Here is a 20,432-nt window from a genome sequence, read left to right as displayed (position 1 = left end):
CTCGGCGCCCTTACAGGTGAATCATTGTGACTGCTGGCATGCATTGAGGGCTTCCCTTCTGCCAGGCACTGTTAGGCTGCCAGGGCATGGGGGCTCAGGTTTGAATCTTTCTGCCCCAGGGGAAGCAGCACACAGAGACTTCTCCCCTCCCAGTGTCTGTTCAGGTGGGGCAGGCACTTCTCAGCAGAGATTCCCCAGTTTGCTCCCAGTGGCCGTGCCCTGCCCTCCTAGCCAAGCCTGGCAGCCACTCAGGCCCTAGCAGGTGGGGCCTGTGCATGGGGTGTGGATTGGGCTGTAGAGTGTGAGCCAGTGTGCCCTGCCTTTTCAGGGTGGAGAGGGGTGTGTGAATTGACTGCCAAGGGGATGGTGTGTCTGGCCCTGTGAGTGGCAGGTGTGTGTAGAGATGTGCTGTGGGTGGTAGGTGTGTCTGAGGGGGTGTGTTTGGGGCTCCTGGGCTGCTTCCTGCCGCTCCCTCTGCTCCATTACTTGCCCCCTGGCTCCAGTCCCTTTAGCTAGTGGAACCTGTGTCCAGGGCAGACCCCTGGGCCTAGCTGAGACCCATCTAGGCCCACCCCTAAGCCTGGGGAGGGAGAGGGAACACCTGGGTCAGTTCCCCACAGGCCTTAGTATCCGTTTCAGAGCCTCCCAAACCAAGGTTTCTGGGCCAGTGGCCCTCAGGAGGGCCCCCTCCGCCCCCACAGCTGAGTGCTGGCCTGAAGTCTGGGCCACTCCCTCCTCAGGGCCTGGAGCAAGTTGGGCTGGGTGCCCACATGCCCTGCAATGGCCAGGGTCCACTTTTCCATGTACCACCTCTGCAGAACAGCTCCTCACCCAGCAATTAGAGAGCTGGGCCTGCCAGTACTGCCAGTGGGGAGTGGGTGGGCGGTACCAAAACTTGGCAGCTATGCCAGAAACCAAGACCAGGCCCAGATGCAGGGGGAGGGCTCAAGAGAGCCAAGCTGAGGTGTCTCAGAGGAAACTTGATCCTTATTAGCTCATCCCTGCTTGGCGAACCAGTTCCAGTCCCCAAGCCAGCTTGGTGGCTCTAGGGCTCTGGGACCAGACAATTACAGGTGCCACTGTGGTGGCTACTGCTTCAGGGCAGCTCTTCCCTCCTGCCCCTGGCAGGCCCCTAGGGCCCCCTCCAGCAGCAGAATAGGCCCGGGCAGCCAATTCTTCAGAAGTGTGGTGAGCCCCACCCTGGGCTCCCTACCCCTGGTCCCTCCTTTTCTCAGCTCAGATGGTGTCATGCTCCCTGGGCCCCTCAGCCTGCCACTTGAAGCCTCTGGCAGTCCAGCCCCCTGAGTCACTGATAGTGGTGCCCCTTCTGACCCCAGCAGCCCTCTGGGCCTTCCTTCTCTAGGCAAAGCCCCCTCACTGTGCTCAGATCTTGTCTCATCAAGGAAGTCTTTTTTTCTTTTTTTAAAAAATATTGTATTTTTATTGATTTCAGAGAGGGAGAGAGAGAGATAGAAATATCAATAATGAGAGAGAATCATTGAGCAGCCGCATCCTGCACGCCCCCCACTGGGAATCATGCCCTGACCGGGAATTGAACCGTGACCTGGTTCAAAGGTGAACGCTCAACCACTGAGCCACGTCGGCTGGACAGGGAAGCCTTTTCTGAAATCAGGGCAATCCACCTCCCTGTGCCCATGGCCCCCATATGCCTCTCCACCAGTTCTTTCTATGCTGCTGGAATTGTCCCTTCATCTCTGGACTGTGGGCCTTGCCCAGCCAGAGCTATGTCTTGTTTTTGTTGTTTGTTTTGTAATATATTTTTTATTGATTTCAGAGAGGGAGAGAGAGAGAGAGAAACATCAATGATGAGAATGAATCATTGATTGGCTGCCTCCTGCACGTCTCACACTGAGGATTGAGCTTGCAACCTGGGCATGTGCCCTGACCAGGAATCAAATCGTAACCTCCTGGTTCATAGGTAGACGCTCAACCACTGAGCCACACCGGCTGGGCTCATGTCTTGTTTTTATCCCTAGAACCGCTCTGGCTCCAACCCCAGAAAGCGCTGGGGAGCTTTGGAGTCAAGAGGGACCAGACCCCTCCCCTGACGGACATGGGTTTGAGCTGGTGGGAAAGGTTCCTGCTCCGAGTGTTCAGTCCCCCATGGGCATCAGATGTGAATCAGGTTTGTCAAGCTCCAGGGTGCCAGAGCTAGGTGCCACTCACTGCACAGGGCCTGGCGTGGTTCCCAGGTGAGGAAGCTGAGGTGGCCATGGCCTCTGCCTTCTTGGCCCTTCCCCCGGTGGGTGGAGGAAGGAGACAACATACATGGCCATGTAGTGACTGAGCCAGGCAGGAGACAGGACAGTGCAATTGTAGCCATCAAGTCAGATAGTGAAGGAGGCAGAGGGAGCATGCGAGGAAATCTCTGAGACTGGGGCCTGGTGCTGTTGGTATAGTGATCCTCTCTCCAAAGACGATGCAGGCCCCACAGTGGCAATCCATCACCTCGTGGGGCCGGGCTTCACCCATTATATTGGATTCAGAAAAGAAAAAGAATGTGTGGTTTCCTACAACAGAAGTGAAATATGTCACGTGAGATGAGGTGGGAGTGCCATGGGAGTTCAGAGGAGAGTGGGCTCACTTATCCAGGTGATGGAGTGGGGGTGACAAAGGTTGACCAAACTTTGGTTAAGCTATTTTAATTTTTTTATTAATTTTTTGAGAGAGAGGAAGGGAGGGAGAGAAACATCCATGAGATAGCACAACATTGATGGAAAAATATCCTCTGGTGAGGACTAACAACAAAAACCTCTTGATTGGCTGCCTCCCGCACGCCCCCTGCTGGGAATCCATCCCAAAACTCGTGCTTGTGCTCTGACCGGCAACTGGTGCATGGATGAAACCCAACCAACAGCCAGGGCTTGTTAGGCTCTTCTGAGCTCTTTTTGACGAGGTCTGACCTTGGAAGGTGTCCTTTCTTGTTCAGTCCAGCTCTAGCAAGAATCCTCAGTTTAGCCAGAATTGCCCATCCTCTATACTAGATCACCCTGCATATTTAATTTGGTTTCTCATCCTCCACGGGTCACTGGCCGGCCTTCAGTGAGAATCCTGTGGTCTATTTAGCCAGAATGCCCTCTATCCCCTGAGGTTTTCTCGTAGTAGTTTTTTCTTTTTAAAACATATATTTTTATTGATTTCAGAGAGGAAAGAAGAGGGAGAGAGATGGAAACATCAATGATGAGAGAGTATCATTGATTGGCTGCCTCCTGCATGTGCCCCATTGGGGATCAAGCCTGAAACCCTGGCCTGTGCCCTGACCGGGAATCAAACCTTGATCTCCTGGTTCAGAGGTCGAGACTCTCAACCACTAAGCTACGCCAGCCGGGCTTAGGAATTTTCCACCCACTGACCCCCAGTCTGGTCCTTGGCCATAAATTCTACTTTTCCTTGTTGTGTTTGGAGTTGAGCCCACTCTCTGTCCCCTACTACAAATCTCCATCGCTGTAGTCCTTCTTGAATAAAGACTTCCTTACCATTCTAACAAGTGTCATGAGTAAATTTTTTTCTTTATTTCCTCCCCCCCCCCCTTTTTTTTTGTTAATCCTCACCCGAGGATATATTTTCCATTGACTTTTTTGAGATAGTGAAAGAGAGGAGGGGGAAGAGAGAGAAAGAGAAACATGGATGTGAGAGAGATATCGATTGGTTGCAACCCAAGTATGTGCCCTTGACCAGGAATCGAACCCGCGACCACTTGGTGCTCGGGCCAGTGCTCTAACCATTGAGAACACCGGCCAGTGCTTTTGTTTTTTTTCTTTAACAGGGGTAAGCTTCTCTGAAGAGGGGAGTTGGGGTTTCCTCAGGAGCATCATGGGATGAGGGCATCTAGGACAGGCCTGGACTTGGACACAGGGAAGCGTGGGGCAGGCCTGGGGGAGGGTTCTGTCTGACATAGGAAGACCTCATTTCCTGTGACTGTGGGTGGGTCCCAACCGCAGCCAAGGGAAGGGCCAGAACTAGGACTAGCTTTATGTGTGTGTGACCTGTGTGGTCATGCAGGGTCCCACACACAGAAGGGCTGTGCACTTTGGTGCAATGCTCTGCTATTGCCATCTTGAACTTCTAAATGATGTTTGAACAAGAGGCCTCATGTTTTTCATTTTGCTCTGGGGCCTGCAAATGATGTAGCCACTCCTGGCCTGAACCAAAGCCTTGCACGGAGGGGCAGGAACCGCAAGAAGAAGCGGAGACTTGTTAGGAGCCGCCTGGAGGGTGGAAGGAAGAGGCAGCCTGAGCAGGCAACTTGAGCTCCATGGGATGAGCCCTGATGCTCCCAGGTTCTTCAGAGGGCAAGCAGTGGGGGCATCATCGGCTGCTGCCACTACCCACCAGCTCGCAGGGGAGGACTCACTCTGAGGGAAGGAAGGCTGTATTTTCAGGAGAGCATTCCAGGGCTTGCCATCTAGGTCAAGAAACTTTTTTTTAAAGGATTTATCTAGTGTGTTCTTTGTGTATCTGTTTCCCTTCTCCCATTTTAAGGTATAATTTACATACAGGAAAACTCATCTTTTTTAGAGTTTAGTTTTTAGAGCTTTGGCAAATGCAGAGTTGTATAACTAACCCTACAATCAAGATATGAAATAGTTCCGGCATCCCCCCCAAATTCCTCTGTGCCCCTCTGTAGTCAGCCCTTAACCTCTATCCCCAGGCAACCAGTGACCTGCTTTCTTAATTACCCTGTGTTTCTTTCCCCCCACTTTTTGTGAGCCTTATTTAATCCCACCACATATTAGAACATATTACAAAGTAGCAAGTAAAACAATATGACATTGATGTAAAAATAAAACCGCTTCAATGGAAAGAATGAAGAGCCAGAAATAGATTCCTTATTGCAGAAAATTCTAATATGATGATGAAGGGCTTCAAAATGAGACGGTAAGAAGGATTATTTAGTAAGAGGTGCTGTGATAACTGGACAAAAATGTGGGAAAACAACGTCAGACGTTGCACTTCCACGTGCAAAATGAAATGGACATGTAAATTGGGGAGGAGGCCTGGAGGGTTGTGCCAAAGAGTTAAATTTTTAAAAACAAATCCTAGGAAACCAGCAAAAGGCTAAACAGACTATTATTGAATTGGTGGAGAACAGCTGTTTTTCTGCTCTGAAGCACCCCCTTCTCCCAACGAAAACAAACACAATCCCAACGGGGTAAAATGGACAAAATCAACTATGTAATAAAACTTGGTGCACAGTGACAAAACAGAGACGCAAGGAGAACCAACCACATCCTGGGGAAGCAATGACAAAGGGGAAACTGCCTGAGGTGTCTGCCTGGCATTCAAAGTCCTCAAAGAAGCTGGGCTTTGCTCAGACCTAGCCTAGCTGGCAGGTCCAGTCTGGCTCCTCCAGAGGAAGTGGGAAAGCCTGGGGCGCTGTGGAAAACCGGTGGGGTCCAGTCGGCTCGGAGGCGGAGGCGGCCTGGGCCTCAGCGGTCGGCCCCAGGCTAGGCTTACTCAACTCTCCGCCCCCAAGCTCGCGTGGGCCAGGACCACCCAGGCTCGGTGTGCACAGACCGGACTCGCCAGGATCTGGGGCTCTGGACTGCCCCCTCTCGGCGTGATGCAGAAGGTTTTGGAGCCATCGGAGGATACTAGGTACCTCAGAGTATTTCTGAGCTTAAGGTGTTCCAAGCACATGGTGTTGGGGATACAGCAGTACTGAGTACCAAGTCCTGGTCCAAATGGGGCTTTTATTCTTAAGGGGAGGTGTGTTAGGGGCCGAAAGACAGAATAAACAAACACACACGATAATTTTAAGTCAAATGCTATTTTTTTAAAAACTGGTTTGTGCAAGTGCTATACAGAAAACAAACAAGATTGTGCAAGGGTGCTTGGGGGTGAAGGTTGGGGAGGAGGCCTGGAGGGTTGAAGGGGGAGGTTGCCCTGGAATGAAACTGACACGGAAAGGGAGCAGAAAGTCAGGAAAACCAAAACCGAGACCAAGCCTTTTCTCTTGGGCGTTCCCCCCCACCCCCTTTAATTTATTTCAGAGAGAGGACAAAGAAACAAAGATGAAAAAGAGTCGTTGATTGACTGCTTCCTCCACGCCCCCTACTGGGGGATCGAGCCCGCAACCCAGGGGTGTGCCCCGACCAGGAATCCAACCGTGACCTCCTGGTTCTTAGGTCGCCGCTCAACGACGGAGCCACCCCGCTGGGCTTGGGCTCTTTTCTAGTTCAAGTCTCGAAGGCTTGTGGAGGGGTGGGCCATTCCTCTGCCCTGCCCCTCCAGAGCAACCCCCTGCTCTGGGGGGAGTGTGAATTCAGTCCAGGCCTGGGTTTGGGGTCACCCTTCCTCTTCAGGACAGTTGTGCAACCGGGTCCCCCCCCACACACCGTACCCCCCCGTTCGCCCAGGAGGGACAACGGCTGGGGGGCGGTAGAGCGGGGACTGGGTACCCTCACCCCAGCAGTCCAATCCTCTTGTTGAATGCCCAATGGATAGGTTAAGTACTGACTTAGGGACAGAAAAAAAAGTGACTTTTCTTTTAAACCTCATTGGATGTGTCAAAAAGAGCATCAAGGAGCCATCGCGGGAGAGCCTGTCGGACCCTTGCCGTGGGGTGGTCTCCTCTGAGTGAGGGCAGAGGGCGGGGGCGGAGTTGAACAGTCCTCGGTTTAAGGCTTCAGAGCGCGAAGCGGGACGCTGGGACCGAGTTGTGCGGGGCGGGCGGGCCAGGCGCTTCTTCCCGGTAGGGAAGCCGCCCCGCCCGCCCCATGCACCCCCAAACCTCCCGGGCCAGCGAGCGGGTGGGTCCGATCCCTTCCCGCAGACGCGGAGGGTCGAGGTCCAGCTGCAGCCTCGGGCACAGGGCTCCGGCGTACGCCCGGGCGGAGGGGGGTGCGGCTTCCCGCCTCCACCCGCTTCTGTGGGCGACTCCACTCTGGGCGCGCGGGAAGCTGAGGCTCGGCGCCCAGGCGGAGAGCCGCGGCCCTGCGGGACGGCCACCCCTCCGCGACGCTGCGAGTGGGCGAGTCCGGACCCGCGGAGCAACCGCCGCGGCTTCCGGTCCGATGACAGCAGCGCCGGAAGCCGGGGTCCGGGCTGCAGCAGCAGGTGAGAGCCGCGGTGTCCGGGCCTGGAGGTGCGGGCCGAGGGCAGGCGCGGAGGGGCCCGGCGGACGGCAGCTCGGCCGGGCTCCCAGGCCTCGGGCCTCCCCCGAAGCCCCCCGACTAAGTCTCCGCCCCAGTCCGCCCTTGGACTTGTTTGCTCCGTAGTCGTGGGCCCCGGCCGAGAACTGAAGCCCCACAGACTCCCAGGACACGCGAGGAATCGCTTCTGTCGGGGGAATCGCTCGAACTCAGACACCCGGTCCTAGTGCGACCCGGCTGGGACCCGGCTGGGATGAGGGGGCCAGGCAGGGCATTAGGTCAGGGTCTTCTGGAGCATGAGTAAGAGTTTTACAGTCATTTGCGTTAATGCAGGTGAAACTCCCAGATATGAAATAGTTCAGGCATCCCCCCGCCCCCCAAATTCCTCAGTGCCCCTCTGTATTCCATGGAAAATAGTGGGCCTTTACGTCCCCTCAATTTTGGTTAATGACAAAAGAAAGATGGGAACTTCAACCAGCCCTAGCGGGTTTGGCTCAGTGGATAGAGCGTCGGCCTGTGGACTGAAGGGTTCCAGGTTGTTTCCCAGTCAGTGCACATGCCCGGGTTGCAGGCTCAATCCCCAGTAGGGGGCGTGCAGGAGGCAGCTGACCAATGATTCTCTCTTATCATTGATGTTTCTCTCTCTCTCACTTCCTCTCTGAAATCAATAAAAATGTATACTAAAAAAAAAAAAAGAGCCCTGACCGGTTTGGCTCAGGGTCAGCCTGCGGACTCAAGGGTCCCAGGTTCGATTCCAGTCAAGGGCATGTACCTTGGTTGCGGGCACATCCCCATTGCGGGGTGTGCAGGAGGCAGCTGATGGATGTTTCTCTCTCATTGATGTTTCTAAAGCTCTATCCCTCTCCCTTCCTCTCTGTTAAAAATCAATAAAGTATATTTAAAAAAAAAGAAAGAAACTTCAACTAGAGAACCTGTAAGGAAAAGGGTGATATGATAGAGTGAATGGTGTGGGGGTGGGGCAGAGGGGTACTGGGTCTAGGAGACCATCTCTGAAGGGATGAAGTTGGAGACTTCAAGGAGCCAAACGGAAAAGATTTGGGAGAAGACTGTTCAGGCAGAGGGAACAGCCAGTGCAAAGGCCCTGAGGAAGAAATAAAGTGAATGTAGTCAAGGAAGAGAAAGAAGGCTGTGGCCCAGCTGGTGTGGCATTGACCTTTGAACCATAGGGGTCACCTTTTCCATTCCGGTCAGGGCACATGCCCGGATTTCAGGCTTGATCCCCAGTAAGGGGCATGCAGGAGGCAGCTGGTTGCTGTTTTTCTCTCATATCTCTCTCTCTCTCTCTCTCTCTCTCTCTCTCTCTCTCTCAAAACATTAAAAAAGGGAGAGAGAGATGAGCAAGGATTGTAGAGTGAAAAGAGTTGGAAACAGACTTTTCTCACCATGAGTCAAGAAACCCCTGCCCTCACACCTGCCTGCACACTCCACAGGCTGGGGCTGATGGAGCTGTGGACAGATATGTTACGCTGGGCAGTTTTGAGCATTGATATATGATATGGGTGTGGTAAGGGGAATCCGGGAGCCCTCCCCACTGTGTCCCCCAGGTGGGGCTTGACACTGGACCCTCCTCCTGCCCCCAGGCAGAGGCCACCATGGAGCAGTGTGAGAGCGTGGAGAGAGAGGTGGACAAGGTCCTACAGAAGTTCCTGACCTACGGGCAGCACTGCGAGCAGAGCCTGGAGGAGCTGCTGCATTACGTAGGACAGCTTCGGGCTGAGCTGGCCAGTGCAGGTGGGTGTCCATCCCCCCTCAACCCCAGAGCTCCATTCCTGCCTTCCTATGGGCCTAGGATACCCCAAAGCTACTTAGTAACAAGGTGACTTTTCCTGCTCTGTCATTCCTCATATATTTATTACTTGGCATTCAACTATAAGGAAAAAACTTGCCCTTCTCCCATATATATATTTATTATTAGTTCTCACTCAGAACTTCTTATTCAATGGGTTATACTGCATTATTGTTATACATTTTGATGCTCAAATTGTGTTAGATTTGCCCAGAGGTATTCCCTAGTTCCTATGTCCTTTTTTTAAAAAAAATTGAGCTGATTCACATAAAAAACAACAACACAACCCTTTAAAGCAGTGGTTCTCAACCTTTCTAATGCCGTGACCCTTTAATACAGTTCCTCATGTTGTGGTGACCCCCAACCATAAAATTATTTTCATTGTTACTTCATAACTGTAATTTTGCTACTGTTACGAATTGTAAATACCTGTGTTTTCCCGATGCTCTTAGGCTCTACAGCAGCGTCTACAGGGTCGCCTAAGACCATCGGAAAACACAGATATTTACATTACGATTCATAACAGTAGCAAAATTACAGTTATGAAGTAGCAACAAAAATAATTTTATGGTTGGGGGTCACCACAACATGAGGAACTGTATTAAAGGGTCGCGGCATTAGAAAGGTTGAGAACCACTGCTTTAAAGGGTACAGTTTTGTGATTTTAGTGTATTTACAGAGTTGTACAAACATTATTACCATGTAATTTCAGAGCATTTTTATCACCCCCAAAAGAGACAATAACTCCTCCATTCCTCCCTCTCCCCTAGCCCCTGGCAACCACTAATCTGCTTTCTATGGACTTACCTACTCTGGACACATCCTATACTAGTTAATGGAATTGTACAGCCCTGGCCGGTTTTTCTCAGTGGTTAGAACATCTGCCTGTGACTGGAGGGTGGTGGGTTCGATTCTCAAGGACACATACCTCAGTTGCAGGTTGCAAGTTCACCAGCCCCCATAGGCGCGAATCGAGTGGGAGGCAACCAATCGATGTGTTTCTCTCACGTAGATGTTTCTCTCTTTCTCTCTCTCTCCTCCCCTCCTCCCTCACACTCTCTTTAGAAATCAATGGGAAAAATATTCTCAGGTGAGGATAAAATAAAAAAATAAATGGACAGACAATATGTGGCATTTTGTATTCTTTCACTTAGCATAATGTTTTCAAGGTTCATCCCTGTTGTAGAGTGAATAGCTACTTCTTTTTTCTGTGCTGTGTCATATGGTAACTCTGTTAAAACTGTTTTTCCCTTTAAAAAAAATAAAATAATAATAGCCTAGCTGATGTGGCTCAGTGAGTGAGTGCTGACCTATGAACCAGGAGGTCACTGTTTTTTTTTTTTTTTAAAATATATTTTATTGATTTTTTACAGAGAGGAAGAGAGAGAGAGACAGAGAGCTAGAAACATCAATGAGAGAGAAACATCGATCAGCTGCCTCCTGCACACCCCCTACTGGGGATGTGCCCGCAACCAAGATACATGCCCCAGACCAGAATCGAACCTGGGACCCTTCAGTCCGACGCTCTATCCACTGAGCCAAACCGGTTTCGGCAGGAGGTCACTGTTTGATTTCCGGTCAGGGCACATGCCCGGGTTGTTCTCATCTTCTTGATAGTGTTGTTTGAAGCACAAACGTGTTTTTTGTTTGTTTGTTTTTTGTTTGTTTGTTTTATGAACAAATGGTACTCTTTATTATTAGTTTTGTTTGTTGTTTCTTTGTTGTTGTTTTTTAATCTTTATTGTTGAAAGTAGTATTACATATGTCCCCTTTTCCCCCCCTATTGACCCCTTCTAGCCCACCCTGCCCCTGGCCCCAGGCCTTCACCACCTTATTGTCAGTGTCCATGGGTTATGCATATATGCATTCAAGTTCTTTGGTTGATCTCTTCCCACCCACCCACCTCCCCTGCCTTCCCTCTAAGGTTCAACAGTCAAAGCACAAAAGTTTTTGTTTTGTTTTTTAATATATTTTATTGATTTTTTACAGAGAGGAAGGGAGAGGGATAGAGAGTTAGAAACATCGATGAGAGAAAAACACCGATCAGCTGCCTCCTGCACACCCCCTACTGGGGATGTGCCTGCAACCAAGGCACATGCCCTTGACCGGAATCGAACCTGGGACCCTTGAGTCCGCAGGCCGATGCTCCATCCACTGAGCCAAACCGGTTAGGGCACAAAAGTTTTTAATATTGATAAAGTTCACTTTATTTTTTCTTTGGTTGCTTATGCTTTTATTGTCATATCTAAGAAACCACTGCCCAATCCATGATTATGAAGATTTACACCTCTGTTTTGTCTAAGAGTTTTATAGTTTGGGCTTTTACACTTGCTCTTTGATCCATTTTGAGTTAATTTTTGTGTATGGTGTAAGGTTCAGCTTAATTTGTTTACACGTGAATATTCAATTATCTCAGCACTCTTCTTTCACCTCTGTGTCCTTTTTTGTCTTAAATTTATTGTTATTTTTTTCAGCACTCCCTTATTTTCTGGCACAATAAGATATTACCTGGAATCAGTAATTTTTGCAAGTAGCCATGGTTCTTTTGGTGGGAAATGGTATTTGGAAACCATGATCTAGGTTGTTACTGAGGTGTCATTATTTTTAGGGTTTTTTTTAGCAAATGGATCTTTTTTTTCTTCTTTCCTATCCATCCATCAGTCTTAGTATATTGCAGGCAATGCATTTACAATGATGCCTTCAATTATAATTCAGTATCACAGGGTTCCTCCCAGACTGCCCCCATCCATAGCTGCATCTCTCTTCTCCAACAGTGAGAAGGCTGACTGCTGATACATTTCTCATCTGCTCAATTTCTATAATACATGGAAAGTATTTTCAGAATTGCTATACTTAGTACCACTGAGAAAAACAATCTATAAAGTAGAGTCTGTTTCCTTTTTATTTCTTAAAGAATGCATGCAGGTGGGTGTGGGCTAGAAGGAGTCAATGGGGGAAAAAAGGGGACATATGTAATACTTTTAACAATAAAGATTTTAAAAAATGTATGCACATGGAAAAGACTTCGAGGTCAAAAAGGCTGCGAGTGAAAAGTGTCTCCCTTTCACCTCTGATTCCCAGTTTCTGTGCCTCTCTCCAATAGTCATCCCATTCTGTTTCTCAGGTGCCCTTGTATGCAGCATCTGTGTGCACACGTAGATGTCATGTAGAAGTGCTTATTCCCCCTCCTTTTTTTCACACACAGGGAACACCTTGCTCTTTCCCCTACACAGTCTGTCTTGGGGAGTGTTCTGTATCAGTACATAGGGATTCTGCCCCATTCTCTTACCATTATGTGGTTGTGCCATGCTTTTTTTTTTTTTTTTTAATTGATTTCAGAACGAGGAAGGGAAAGAGATTGATCAGGTACCTCCTACACATGCCCTGACCGGGGATTGAACCTGCAACCTGGGTATGTGCCCTGACCAGGGATCAAACCCACCACCTTTTGGTACACAGGATGACACTCCCACCACCTTTTGGTACACAGGATGACACTCCAACTGAGTCACACCAGCCAGGCCGGTTGTGCCATGCTTTTTTTTTTTTTTAAACAGTATTTATTTTTTAAAAATATTTATTTATTTATCTATCTATTATCTATCTATCTATTTATTTGTTTATTTTTACAGAGAGGAAAGGAGAGGGATAGAGAGTTAGAAACATCGATGAGAGAGAAACATCAATCAGCTGCCTCCTGAACACTTCCTACTGGGTATGTGCCCGCAACCAAAGTACATGCCCTTGACCGGAATCGAACCTGGGACCCTTGAGTCCGCAGGCCGATGCTCTATCCACTGAGCCAAACCGGTTAGGGCTGTGCCATGCTTTTGATGGAATCTGTTAACTGTGTGGAAGAAACACTTTTCTTTTGCTGGTCCAAAACTCACACTGTCTGTGCTCTTGGTTAACAGGTGGCTATGGCTGCAGTGTGTTCACAGAGAGAGGGTTTCTTCTCAGATGGGGATTTGTCAGGACTAATGGTTGTCTGTGGGGTCCTTGGCAGTGGAAATTGGGGGATTCCAGGTTAAAAAGGCACTGGTTTCTTAAGAGTGTTGCTTTGTTCTAAAGGAGATGTGGCTAGAGAATGTGCAGTGTGGCCCTCTGTGACCTAGGGGGAGCAAAATGTGAGAAAAGAGTGGCAAGCTGGGCTTTCGGAGAGCAGTGCTGATGCTGGCAGTGGAGTGTCTTCCTGGGGGAGATGGGTGGCCCAGCCACCACCTCCTTTTTGTATTTTTCAGGACTCATTCACTTATAAGGACAGAAACCCAGCTCAGACTAGTGTAAACAAACATACACACAAGTCAAGGGAGCTGGATTTATGGGTTCAGGTAACTGAAGGGTCCAGCCCGGCTGCATTCAGGTACCCAGGTGATCCCTCAGTCCACCCTGGCTTCATTCTCAGAGGCTGCTCCCCCGAGATGCCCCCGTGCTCCAACAGCTCCTGTTCACATTTTGTTTGTTCAGCAGCCTGGCAGAATGCATCTCTCTTCCAGGGCTTCTGCTCTCGGAGCTGCAAGTCTCCCTGGCCCTCTGGTCACGTCTCTTCCCTGAACCGAGGTGATGCAACTAGTGATGCTGGGCCCAAGGAAGGGTCCAATGCCCAGTTTGCTCTCTTCTCCTCCAAGTCTCACCTGCTCTTGGTGGTTGGTCTGGCTCTACCCTGGCCATGAGGGAGAAACCACTTGGAGCTGGAATCCTGAGCCAGGAATCCCTGAGGTTCCCTGGCCGCCCCTGGCCCACCTGGTGTGCTCTAGTTGATAAGAGGCATTCATGTGAGGACAATGTTTTAAGGTTCAAAGCCTTCCCACACAGGGCATCTCACTCAAGATAATCAAGAGCCATCAGTGTGGTGGTGAGGAGCACAGATTTTAAATCTGTCACTGCTGTGTCACTTGGCAAGTTCCTGCCTCAGCTATAGGACAGGCCGTGGATAGTGCCCACTGCACAGCACGAGGGTGAGGATTAAATGAGCCGAAATAAAGTACTTACCCGTAGTAAGTGCCAAATCATCTTCAGTTCTCAGCCACCTACAAGCTGGTGCTAGCTCCCCCATTTTATAGATGAGGAAATGAAGACAGAAATGAAGTCAGGCAGATTAAAATTGACAGGACATGAAATAGAAGCTGAGTCTTTTTGAAAATATATTTTATTGATTTCAGAGAGGAAGGGAAAGGGAGAGGCTGGAGAGAGCCAAGGATGAGAAAGAATCATTGATTGGCTGCCTCCTGCACGCCCCCTACTGGGGATTGAGCCTACAACCCAGGCATGTGCCCTTGACCAGAATAAAACCCGGGACCCTTCAGTACGCAGGCTGAGGCTCTTATCCACTGAGCCAAACCAGCTAGAACCAGAAGCTGAGTCACTCTGGAGTTCAGGGCTGCCTCCTGGGCCTCTGTGGGGAGAGGAAGCAGGGACAAGTTCTGTTCCTGTGTCCTGACTCACTGCTAGTGTTTCTCTGCAGCTCTCCAGGGGACCCCTCTCTCAGCCACCCTCTCCTTGGTGATGTCCCAGTGTTGCAGGAAGATCAAAGACACCGTGCAGAAACTGGCTTCGGACCACAAGGACATTCACAGCAGTGTCTCCCGAGTGGGCAAAGCCATTGACAGGGTGAGCGTGTGGGCATCTGGAGTGGGGACAGGGATACCTGGAGTTGGTATGTCCCAGGGCTTATCAGGAAAGCAAGTGTGAGGAATGCGAGTGCCGAGTCACAGGGCCCTGTCTCTCGTCCTTGTCAGAACTTTGACTCTGAGGTATGCGGTGTAGTCTCCGATGCAGTATGGGACTCCCGGGAGAAGCAGCAGCAGATCCTGCAGATGGCCATCGTGGAGCACCTGTACCAGCAGGGCATGCTCAGCGTGGCTGAGGAGCTGTGCCAGGTAATGGCTCTGTGGGGAAGGTGCTGGGACCTGCCTATTCTGTTTTCTTTCTTTTTTTTTTAAAATATTTTATTGATTTTTACGGAGAGGAAGGGAGAGGGATAGAGAGTTAGAAACATTGATGAGAGAGAAACACCAATCAGCTGCCTCCTGCACACTCCCCACTGGGGATGTGACCACAGCCAAGGTACATGCCCTTGACCGGAATCGAACCTGGGACCCTTGAGTCCGCAGGCTGACACTCTATCCACTGAGCCAAACCGGTTAGGCCTGCCTATTCTGTTTTCTACTCAATCATTTTTTTATAATACATTCCTGTTATTATTGAAATAAATTTATATTAGAAAGGAAATCAGTTCTCCTGCTATAAATAGAAGGGAGCTCGGTGAGCCCTGGCCAGGTAGCTTAGTTGGTTAGAGAGCGTTTTCCTGATATACCAAGGTTGCAGGTTTGATCCCTGGTCAGGGCACACATAACAATCAACAATGAATGCATAAATAAGTGGAACAACAAATCGATGTCTCTCTCCCTCTGTCTCTCTAAAATCAATCAATAAATAAAAAATATTAAAAATAGATACAGTGAAAAGCGAAGTCATTAATTTCTAACTAGGGTTGGTTGCCAGGCAGGGTTCTGAGTCAAGGGGGACTAGTAAAGTGATGAGTTTCTTAAAAAGGGAGATTAGTAAAATGACAGAGTAGCACTGTTAGGTGTTAAAGCACACAGGCAGTAAAAGTAAAGTATCCTTTCTCTTGAAGTAATTAAGAGGATTGAAGAGGAATACTTTCTCACCATGCTCCTCAACACAGGGACTGGGAGGGACTGTCTCCATGACCTGGGTGAGGTTATAGTCTGCCCTGTGGTACTCAGCTTCCCAAAACTGAATTGGGGCCAAGTGGCTGGCAGGAGACCTCAGCTCCTCATGCAAGGTCTCCAGCCTGTCTTAGACAGATGAGGTTTTATTAGAACAGAATTTTGGAAACAGTGTCCTCCAGTGATGGGATCATGCTCTCCCCACAGGAATCTACACTGAACGTGGACTTGGACTTCAAGCAGCCTTTCCTGGAGTTGAATCGAATACTGGAAGCTCTGCACAAACATGACCTGGGACCAGCGTTGGAGTAAGTGGGCCTTGGGTGGGACAGCAGGGGGCAGGGCTTGTCTGTGGCCTTCACCTCACCTAGTGTACTTGACATACCTCCAGCTCTGTCTTGTGGCCTCACATAGGCTTTTGGATCCCACCCCTCTGCCCAGCTCCCTCGGGACTCCTTCTTTCATCCCACCAGCTCCATACTCAACCGGCCCCTTTCTTTCCAGATGGGCCATCTCCCACAGGCAGCGTCTGCTTGAGCTTAACAGCTCGCTGGAATTCAAGCTGCACCGACTGTACTTTATTCATCTCCTGGCTGGTGGCCCTGACAAGCAGCTGGAGGCCCTCAGCTATGCCAGGCACTTCCAGCCCTTTGCTCGGCTGCATCAGCGGGGTAAGTGCCAAGGGTAGTAGATGCTGCTGGGCTCTGGCAGATGTCGGCATTTAACCAGGGTGCTGCTCTTAGCCTGAGAACTCTGACCCCTCCTTCACTGTCTCCAAGGTGAACTCCAAACCCAAGGCTCTTCCTCACTGTCTCTGTCACACCCTTCTAGCTGCATCTCAGAACCACCTCCGGTCCCCGTCACCAGCTTTTGCCATACCCACACACACACCATACTGGGTTTATGTGTGCCACGTCACGCCTGCCCTCAAGCTGCTCTGCCTCAGTACCTTCTCTGCAGGCGCCTGCCTGAGCCCTCTTCCTTCACATGTGGATTTCTAAACCTCAGTCATTTGTTTCACCTTCCAGATGTTCCCCATCAGTAACCACCATACTGCTAGTAACTTTTCTTTAGCTCCCTTCATATTTACTACTTCACATTTTACTAAAAGGTAAACATGAAAACAAATCAGTGTTATTAAATTTCAGCTAGATGCCTCTTGAAAGTTTTTTAGAAAGAGGTGTTAGCTAGTGTTCTAAAATAGATGTGAGTGCCACCCCGAGATTTGAGGTTTGTTCCCTGATTCAGTTGAAGGAAGAGAAGGGAACCAGGACCCCTCCTTCCTGATGCACAGGGTGATGCCTGTCCTGGTCCCACATAAATAGCTCCATTGGGTTTTATGGAAAACCAGTTTTACCTGAAGACACTTCAGTCCCTGCCTGGCCAGGCCGGACACCTCAGAGCCTTGGTGTTCAGCTTGCTCCCCATCCTGCTTCCACAGCCATACTGTCCCTGGGGCTGGGCACCCAGCCCTGAGGAGCAGCTGCCTCCTGTGCCCTGGTCCTGCACGTGCTGAGCTGCGCCTGGTTGCCTTGCAGAGATCCAGGTGATGATGGGCAGCCTGGTATACCTGCGGCTGGGCTTGGAGAAGTCGCCCTACTGCCACCTCCTGGACGCCAGCCACTGGGCTGAGATCTGTGAGACCTTTACCCGAGATGCTTGTTCCCTGCTGGGGCTTTCTGTGGAGTCGCCCCTCAGTGTCAGGTACAGCCAGCCCTGTGGAAAGGGCAGCGTGAGTGGTTGGATTTCAAGGGAAACAATTTGCCGAGGCTGGGTCATGTGCCAGGACAGACCTAAACTGGCTCTCTAAGTAAGTCCATCTTCCAGATAGGAACTACTTGTGTCCAGAGTTGGAGAAACTGAGATTAGGAAGAGTTATGGTCCAAGGTCACCATGAGGTTAATAGCAGGGTCAAGGTTCCTATTTTGTAAGGCCTCTTGAATGAGGTCCCCATTTTGCCTGCACCTCACTGCTGGATTATCACAAGACTCTCCGCACTGGCCTTCTCTCAGCCTCATCTGTCAAACACCACTTCCTCTCTGGTAGATCTGAGGAACCGAGTTACAGGTTTTGAGAGTTTTCACTCGAAGCCTCCTGTATAATAATGCTCTTCTCATGACTCCTCAGTGACCTAGGATTAGAGGTACTTACTTCACAGAAGAGAAAACAGAGGCTCAAGACATGAATTAACTTAAAGGGCACATGGACCTGACCCCAGAGCCACTCACTACACCATAGTGGATAGTGTCACGGTGCATTTACTTGATTATGGAATCTCATGCTCCACTGTGTGGTAGACCCTGATTATAGGACAGTATTTCCCAGCTGGAGCACCATCTGCCGCTCACACAGCACAACAGCCCTCTGCATCATAGCCATTTAGCACCCAAGGCTCCAGCTGGTTCGCTCCCATGCCCACCCAGATCATGGTGAGGTCTACATCTGTCCCGTTTCCAAGTGCCCCAGTTGATAACCAGTTATAGGGGTGCATTATGACAGCAGAGTGGGGGCCTTTCAAACAGATCAGTCCCCATCACACCAAGGACTTTTCAGTGGTTTGGATGAGCAGATACCTGCCCCCTGGATCTTTTGTCTCTCTTGTATGTTCTCAAGTTTGAGGGTGCATTAGAATGACACGTAATTACATATGTGGCACTTTATAAGCAACCTGGTTCTCAAGGACTGATTTAACCATGTGCCAACTCAGAACCCTGACCCGAGTCCCATGCTGATGGCAAGTGTGCAGGTCCTTTGTCTGTCTGCTGGGGTCCTGGTCTGGCCACTCTAGCCCTTGCTCTTTGTTCTGCAGCTTTGCCTCTGGCTGTGTGGCACTGCCCGTGCTGATGAACATCAAAGCTGTGATTGAGCAGAGGCAGTGCACAGGGGTCTGGAGTCACAAGGATGAGTTACCGGTGAGCCCTGGCTGAGGGAGGTGTGGGAAGAAGGCACTGGGGATAGCCACGGCAGGAAGTGGGACTCATCCCTTGGCTGGCCTCCCCAGATTGAGATTGAACTAGGCATGAAGTGCTGGTACCACTCAGTGTTCGCCTGCCCCATCCTTCGCCAGCAAACGTCAGATTCCAACCCTCCCATCAAGCTCATTTGTGGCCACGTTATCTCCCGAGATGCACTCAACAAGCTCATTAACGGAGGAAAGTAAGTTCCCTGTGCTCTGCTCCTGCTTGGCTTGGCTCTCCTGCTAGCCAACCTCTCAGACATTCTTGGTTCTCCCCCCTTTGCAGGTTGAAGTGTCCCTACTGTCCCATGGAGCAGAACCCAGCAGATGGGAAACGCATCATATTCTGACTCCTGCCTGGAAGGAACTTTATTTAAAGAGATTTTTCACACATGAGACTTGCTGTCTCACTGGAGTGGTTGGCTTCAGTGGATTGTGGTTCATTTCAGAATTGCCTGAGTGCCACAGCAGGGGCCAAGGAGGGAGATGAACCAACCTGCACTGGGCAGCTGGCTCCTTGACTGTACGGGCAGGGAGATGCTGGCCTCTGTATTGCTGCTGTCTCCGTTTATGTTTGCCACTGTTTATGTAGCAATGGACAGAGGAGCAGAGGACTTGGGTGGCGGCAGCAACTGTCTTTCATCCCTGCCCTCAGCCAGATCTTTCTGACACACCAACGCCCTATCCACTGCTCCCACTGTACAGCCTTACAACTGTCTGTATCCATCATCCACCAGTAAATACTCTGGGATAGAACTGAATGCCATTTTTTTTATAACTTTGAACAAAATATATTCACAGGCCTTCTCCTTCCTTTGCTGCAATTATGTCCACTACACACAGGTACTGACATGGCCTGGCTGCTGCTGCTGCTGGTGGGACCATGCCAGCCACAGTGCCCAGTCAGGAAGAACCCAGTCTACGTACATCTCTGATTGGGCAAAAAGGATGGGAGATTTCAGTCCCTGGGGAAGGTGTTTTTACATACATAAAATCTCATGACCTCCGTGTTAGAAATCAGGGCAGGGGGATTTGGGAAGATTAAATGACTTGTACAGCAGGGCTCCCAGCTTGTCAAGGAGAGCTTGGAGTTTAAACCAGATGAAGCTCAAGCTCTTTCCAGTTTATTCCAGGGCACTTGAGGCCTGGTTGCTATGTATACTGAGTCCTGTGCTGGGCCTTGAGAGCAGGAAGATACCTTAAGTCTAAAATGTTTGAAGGACTGGGTTACCAGGGCCATCATGCCAAGCAGGAAAGATGGCTTGGGGTTTTGTATTTAGCTTCATAATCCCATTTAAAATGTCCTGTGTGGGTGGGTAAATTGCTTCCATAAGCTTCCCAATGGCACTAACACTCATGCAGGAAGAAGAGGGATGGGGGTGTCCCCGACAGAAGCTGCAGGTTTTCAGGCCATGGGGTCTGAGCTCAGCTGCCTTACCTGTGACTTCCACCTACTGGGGAAGTGAAAGCTCGGGAGTGAGCAGCAAAGTTTGTTCTCAGCTTGAGTCTAGCACCAGCCCTGGCAGCCAGGCATTAGCACTGAACACTCTTAAAGTCCTTGGGGTCCTCTGGCGAGAAAGCCTGCTTCACTCTTCCCTGCCCACCAACTCCTTGGCTCCACTAGCAGCTGCTGCTTTAAAAAACACCCACAGAGCCCTGGCTGGTGTGGCTCAGTTGGTTGAGCTTCGTCCCACGCACCAAAAGGTCCCTGGTTCAATTCCTGGTCAGGGCATACCCAGATTGTGGATTTGATTCCCAGTTGGGGTGTGTACAGAAAGCAACTGATCAATGTTTCTCTTTCTCTCTCCCCCTTCCTCTCTCTAAAATCAATAAAAACATTTAAAGAGAAGAAAAAAAAAAAA

General features: G+C 50.1%; 1 protein-coding gene across 6 annotated transcripts; it reads left to right on the top strand.

The window, feature by feature from the left end:
- The first annotated feature begins 6,794 nt into the window (after window positions 1–6,794).
- Window positions 6,795–20,379, top strand: RMND5B (required for meiotic nuclear division 5 homolog B). 6 transcript variants are annotated; one of them, XM_054717767.1, is made up of 10 exons: window positions 6,795–7,080; window positions 8,717–8,867; window positions 14,387–14,532; window positions 14,661–14,801; window positions 15,822–15,922; window positions 16,119–16,285; window positions 17,153–17,318; window positions 18,424–18,526; window positions 18,682–18,770; window positions 18,857–20,379. In XM_054717767.1, the coding sequence occupies exons 2-10, from the start codon at window positions 8,729–8,731 to the stop codon at window positions 18,918–18,920; spliced, it is 1,116 nt and encodes a 371-aa protein (XP_054573742.1). In that variant the 5' UTR covers window positions 6,795–7,080; window positions 8,717–8,728; the 3' UTR covers window positions 18,921–20,379. The 6 variants fall into 6 exon arrangements, with proteins under 6 accessions (XP_054573742.1, XP_054573743.1, XP_028005734.2 ...); XM_028149933.2 differs by having other exon boundaries at window positions 6,961–7,080; window positions 18,616–18,770; XM_054717765.1 differs by lacking the exon at window positions 6,795–7,080 and adding an exon at window positions 7,090–7,393 and having other exon boundaries at window positions 18,616–18,770.
- The last annotated feature ends 53 nt before the right edge of the window (window positions 20,380–20,432 follow it).

The sequence above is a fragment of the Eptesicus fuscus genome, chromosome 6, assembly GCF_027574615.1.
Source record: "Eptesicus fuscus isolate TK198812 chromosome 6, DD_ASM_mEF_20220401, whole genome shotgun sequence".
Lineage (NCBI taxonomy): Eukaryota > Metazoa > Chordata > Mammalia > Chiroptera > Vespertilionidae > Eptesicus > Eptesicus fuscus.
This window is presented reverse-complemented; position numbering and strand designations above follow the sequence as displayed.